This window comes from Pseudomyrmex gracilis, unplaced genomic scaffold (genome assembly GCF_002006095.1).
Source record: "Pseudomyrmex gracilis isolate BER0280 unplaced genomic scaffold, ASM200609v1 scaffold_460, whole genome shotgun sequence".
In the NCBI taxonomy this organism is placed as follows: domain Eukaryota; kingdom Metazoa; phylum Arthropoda; class Insecta; order Hymenoptera; family Formicidae; genus Pseudomyrmex; species Pseudomyrmex gracilis.
In genome coordinates this window covers 77,079-83,182 of record NW_018021044.1, presented here as the reverse complement: position 1 = coordinate 83,182, position 6,104 = coordinate 77,079, and the positions used below count along the sequence as shown (strand labels likewise).

Here is a 6,104-nt window from a genome sequence, read left to right as displayed (position 1 = left end):
GTAAGGCGTCCGATCTCTTTCTTCTCCAACCACTCCCGTAAGTGGGGTCGGATGACCCGGACAATCTCTTGGGCATTCGCACGCGGCTCACCCAGAAGTTCCTCCCAACGCTGGAGGAGTTGTTGCCGGGCCTGGCGCTCCGAATTGGCGAGGGCTTCCCGGAAAGCGTCTCCCTTCACGCTCTCTCGCAGCAGCTCAACCCGGCAATCATACCGGGTCGAGTATAGTTGCGCGAGGAGGGCAAGAGGAAGTGTCCCCGCCAATAAACCCGCCGTCTCTGTGGGCACTGTGCGGAAGCCGCGAATCACGCGGAGGGTGATCCTTCTCTGGGCAGTGCGGAACAAACCAAACTTGCTTCGCGCGCTCGCCCCCGCCGCGGCCTCCCACAGCGGTGATCCATAAAGGGCCACCGCGTGTACCACGTTGGTAAAGAGACGACGGACCTTCTCACGTGGGCCCCCGAAGTTCGGAAGGAGTCTTGTCAGTAAGTTGGCGACCCTTCCGACTTTGGGGGCCAGACAAACAAAGTGTTCGTCAAAGCGCCACCTCGGGTCGAGGTGACGACCGAGGTACTTGAAAGTTGTACCCACCTGTGCCTCACCTATCTTGAGGCTGAGCTTCGGCACTCGCCCACGGGGGAGGCCATGAAACCACATGGCTTCCGTTTTGTGAACGGCCACCTTTAGGCCCAGCCTCTCAATTCGGCCGACGACAAATTTGTGCTCGCCTCTGCCAAAACCCTGGCCCTCCTCCAGTCCTGCTCGGTGACCTCGACAAGGATGTCATCCGCGTAACAGATGACACCTGTGCCTTCGAGCATGGCGGCCTGGATCACCACGTTGTACCCGAGATTCCATAGCAGGGGGCCTAGCACGGACCCCTGCAGAACCCCGCGGTACATCTCCCTTACGTGTGGTGACCCATACCGGCCGGTGTACTTGACCTCCCTGCCGCAGAAGTAATCCCCAAGGATCCTACGCAGATAGGGTGGGGTGCCGTGACGGTCTAACGCCCACCCTATACTATCCCAGGAAAGGGAGTTGAAGGCGTTGGATATGTCAAGGCTGACAGCCAACGCCACTCTCCCCTGCCTGACCGCTGCATCCGTGAGGGACTTGAGGCGGTAGATTGCGTCCACCGTCGATTGTCCCTCACGGAAACCGAACGGCCAGGTCGGGACCAACCCGCGACAGGTGCCCGGTGAGGCGGGCAGCGACCACGCGCTCGAGTAACTTGCCCGCCTCGTCGAGCAAACAGATCGGCCGGTACGCGGACGGCGAGTCCGCGGGCCGACCCCCTTTACGGAGGAGGACCAGTTTGGCCTTCTTTCATTGTGGGGGGAACCATCCTGTCCTCAGGCAGTCGGAGAGTAACTGCCTGAGACGGGCTCCTAAGGGACCTTGTCCGAAGGCAAAGCCCACGACTTTTTCGGGCACGCCATCGGGACCGGGCGCGGTATTTTTCCGCGTCATCCGATGGACGGCCCGGCAGAACTCCTCTTCCGTGACCCCCAGTTTGTCTGACCACTCTACAGGGTCCGGCTCTGGCTCCGGAGAGGGCCACTTACCTCTCCTATCTGGGAAGAGTGTTGACACGACCCTCTCCAGAAGCTGAAGGTCGAGATTCTCCGTGATCGGGGGAGCCCATGGGCAAAGTTTGCTCATGACCAACCTGTAAGGGCGTCCCCACGGATCATCGTCGAGAGTCTCCAGGAATTCCGTCCACGCTCTGGACTTCGCCTGAGTGATGGCAGTACGGAGGGCCTTACGCGCCTTAACATTTCCTTCGTACGCCAACTCCGCTGCTTGTGTCCCTCTGCCGCCAGGACTGCGGCTGAGAACATGAGTGTACCGGCGTCAGGACTTGACGCATGCCATCCTTAGGGTGGCTATCTCATCTGTCCACTAATACACAGACCTCCTGTTCGGTGGTCCCCAAAGAACGCGGCATCGCCATGTCGCAAAGGTCGACAAGCGTCTCGGTGAACTACCGAACTTCCGCCCGGAGGTCTCGCGGCTCGGCCGGAGGATCCGGCCACGCCGCGACCTGAACAGCGACGGACAGGTACTCTGGGTCTAGCTTGAGCAAGACCCATCTCTGGGTTAGAGATCTTTTCGTCGGCAGACGGCCCCGGAGCTGGTCAGGGAGTACGGAGACCGCCATCGTAATGTAACGATGATCAGACAAGGTCTCCATATCATTCCTGACGCGCCAACCGGACACACGTCGCACGACAGAGTGCGAGGTGGGGTCACATCAACGATGGACCATCCCCGCGTCGCACGCACGTGTGCAGCGAGCCCTGATTCAGAGAAACGAGCTCGCAGGCCGCCGCGAAGGTTTCTAGAGACCGGCCCCTCGCGTTAGTCCTAGGGGAACTCTAAGTACTAGACTTGGCGTTGAAGTCGCCCAGGACAAGCACTGGACGAGCCAGATACCGGCGAACCACCCGGCCCAGCTCGTCCAGAAATACCTCAAAGTCGGCGAGGAGCACGGACGGCGAGAAGTACACTCCTATAACCGCTAGTTCCCCCCACTGAACTGCGAGGAATCCTCTGCCTCTCTCCAAAGGAAAGAAAACAGAGGATTCACACCCACCCTTCCATGGAAATACGTCGCGACCAAACCGTCTTCCGACCCCGATTACGACGGGTGGTTAGGGATATTGTACGGCTCGGCCACGACCGCGAGCACACCCCCCAACTCCGCGAGGCTTTGCACCATCAGGTCCTACGCCCCGCGAGAGTGGTGCAGATTGTCCTGGAGGAGGACAGCCATTATGGCGTGGGTAGCACCTCCACCTCCATCGCCTCCTCCGGGACTCCGCTACTGGGAGAGAGGGGAGACTGGCTCACCTTTCCCGCCACTTCCGCTGCTGCCGGTGCGGCAGCAGGGGCTGCCTCTTGTGTGGGGGAAGGACCAGAGTTTTTTCCCTCCGTGGCTTTCTTTGCCCCGCGTTTCCCCTTACGGGGAATTGGAGCACAAGCCTTTCTACCCAGTTGGTGGGCTGCAGGCCGACAAAGGTCGGAGCACAGCGGACACTTAGCTGGTGCTGAGCAGTCCGCCGAGTGATGGCCCCGACCGCCACACCGGAAGCACCGGTCCCGCCTGTCCTCCTCCGGCGCGGTGTAGGTGCACGTCGCAACGACGTGCTCACGCCAGAGGCATCTGTGGCATTGCAGGGGCTGGCGCCCCATTACCTCAACTGTGGCCTGCACCCACCATACTTTAATAGATCCGGTGTCCGCAATTTTGCGCGCTGCCGCGACGGGACACCGGACCCAGACCGTGAATAGCCGGTTGGGGGAAGCGCGAGCTCGGCCAACCTGGACTACGGTTGACCGACAACTCCCAACGGTTATCACGACCTTCCTCACTTCCTCCGGGGTTACCGAGTCGTCGAGGCCCTTAACGCGCATCTCGCACGTGTTAACGGGCCTTGCGAACGTTACCCCGGAGTCCCTCTCTGCGGCCACCATGGCCGCAAAGAGCCTGTCGGCCCTTTCTTTACTGCCCTCACCGGGGATCTCTATTATGAGAGCCCCGGTGATGGCTTTCTTGGGCTCAATGTCGAAATCTTTTGGGTTGAGTTTGGCCCGTACCCTCGCGAACACTTTCCCCATCTCCTTTATCCCCGTTCCTGGGGCAGGGGTGAGGGTTGTCGCCGCTGAGCACGAGAGTCTGCCCACCTAAGGCTGATGTGGGCGCTGTCTGGGCTTGGATCCCGGAACAGCGGGTTTTCCACCTCCCCCAGAGGCGGAAAGGGTATTTCCCTTCTGCTTACTCTTCTTCCGTCCCACCACCTGAGACCATGTCTCTCGTGGTGGGACCGGAAGCGCAAGCCGGTCGAGGGGCTGGTTGGAGGATCCAGGCTGCGTCAGTGTTTGAGCCTTGGCTCTACCGACAGCAGCTGTGGGTCCCCCATCCCTCTCCCGTTCTCCTCCCTTCTTCTCTTTTGTCTCCTTCTTTTTCTTTTTCCCCTGCTTAGCAGCCCATCTACTCTTTGAAGGCGGTAGTGGCGGGGGGCTTGCTCCCCGTTCCCGTCCTTTTACCCACAACACCCACCCCAACGATGGGCGAAGGAGCCGGAGATGGATCTGCTCGTAGAAGATCTCCAAACTTTTCTCGAGCTTCTCCATCAGCCGGCCCTTCATTTCACGGAGAGACTTGGGGCCCTCATCAACCGCCGGCGGTGATGAGTGTTAGGGCGCCTCCTACATCTTCGGCCCGTCCCTTACAGAGGAGTCCCTGCCCGAATCCTCCATCGGCGTGGGGGACGTGGCCTCTACGTGAGGCCCTTCCAACGCCCGGGAGGAAGACGGCACAGGCGACTCCTTTCCTGCTTGTGAGGAGGGAATGGCTTGAGGCTGCTGGGGGAGGGGAGTCGAGCGGCCCTTAGGGCCATTCCTCCCCCCGACCTCCTCGGACCTCCCATGCGTCCCTTGCTCTGGCTCCGTAAGGGGCCAAGGCACAGGGACGTGCTCTTCTCACGAACTGTCTTCTCCGAGACAGCCTTCGCAGGCGTAGAATCCTGTGCCACCCCTGCAAGGCAAGTGGCACAAAGCCCGTCGTAGGATAACAACGCGCGGGAAACCGGGACGATATCCCCCGCGTGCCGGGACCTGGCCGTCCGTTCGACCTGGTCCGGTACGTTCTTCTTCTTGTCCTTGCACTCCATTATAATTTTTCCAATGTAGGGTTTAATTTCGGGATCTCCTTCCCCTAGGACGGTTGACGATTAAGTCTGACGAGCCCGAATTGCCCGGGTTTCTTGTTTCGGGGTTTTCCTTCCCCTAGTGCGGCCCTCCCACGTGGGGTAACGAGCCCGCACGCCCGGATTTGAATTCAGGGTTTACTCTCCTATTACGTTTGCGCCGTGGCTGACGAGGCGGACATCCCCGGATTTGAAGTCAGGGTTTTCTCCCTTATCCCAGTTGCCCCCGTCTTTGGGGACTAACGGAGCTGAGAACTCCGGGTTTTTGTTCAAAGTTTTCCTTTCTCTATTCCCACTCTTAGTACGGGAGCTCGGTGAGAGGCCTTCCTAGCATGGGTGACCCTGCCAGGGACTCGAAGAGTCCTCGCCAGTAAAGCCTCTCCCCTTTTTTTTTTTTTTTTTTACATGGGAGAAATCCTTTATGGATACCCTGACTCTGGGGGGAAGGGTCAGGATTATGTGGGAATCCCTCTTCTCGCCCTCAAGCAAGAGGAGGTGTACCCACTAAAACTCCCATGGTGTGTCTTCCTTGCTCTTAGTAGGGAGGGACCCGGGATTCCATTATAAGGATGCACGCGGGTCCCCCCTGGAGCTGTTTACTTCTGGGAGGAGGAGGGTGACAGAAACATAATTCTCTCTCCCCTCCCCCTCGAGCATTGTGCGCTCCAACCTTGTACTCGGTGTCACCGCGGGACACACGCTGCGGTAACATCCCTTCTCTTAGGCCGCGTGCAGAACAAGCCAAGGCCTCCACTCGTCACGGCCCCCGCGGCGGCTTAAGTATAACACGCATCCGTGGTGGCTATGCTGTCCAAGGGGAGGGAATTGAAGGCATTGGAGATATCGAGAGACACTGCCAATGTCCTCCTCTCCTGCCTGGTCGACGCTTCTGTGAGGGACTTTAGGCGAAAAACGACATCCACCATTGGCCGTCTCCCACGGAATCCATACTGGCAGTCGGCCAGGTCGGGACCCTCCCGTGACAGGTGCTCGACAAGGTGATTGGCAATGATCCGCTTTAAGAGCTTGCCCGCCTCGAGTAAACAAATCGGCCGGTACGCGGATGGCGAGTCCGCAGGCCTCCCTCCTTTGCGGAGCAGAACCAGGTTGGCTTGCTTCCAAGCTGGGGGGAACTAACTGGTCCTCAGGTAGTCAGTAAGAACCTGCCTGAGGCGCTCTCCCAAGGGACCCTGTCCGAAGGCAAAGCCCAATACTTTGCCGGGCACGCCGTCGGGACCGGGAGCGGTATTCTTCCGCGTCATCCGACGGACGGCCCGGCGGAACTCCTCTTCTGAAACCCCCATTTTGTTGGCCCACTCAACAGGGTGATCGAACTCCGGCTGCTGGGAGGGCCAAGCGCCTCTCCCGCCGTGGAAGACGGTCGACCTCA

At 59.7% G+C, this 6,104-nt stretch overlaps 1 protein-coding gene across 1 annotated transcript; it reads right to left on the bottom strand.

Annotated features, from left to right (window-relative positions):
• Positions 1 to 2,777: 2,777 nt before the first annotated feature.
• LOC109860742 lies at positions 2,778 to 3,623 on the bottom strand. Its single transcript, XM_020440026.1, has one exon. It carries the CDS (start codon positions 3,621 to 3,623, stop codon positions 2,778 to 2,780), a length of 846 nt encoding a protein of 281 aa, XP_020295615.1.
• Between the last annotated feature and the right edge of the window lie 2,481 nt (positions 3,624 to 6,104).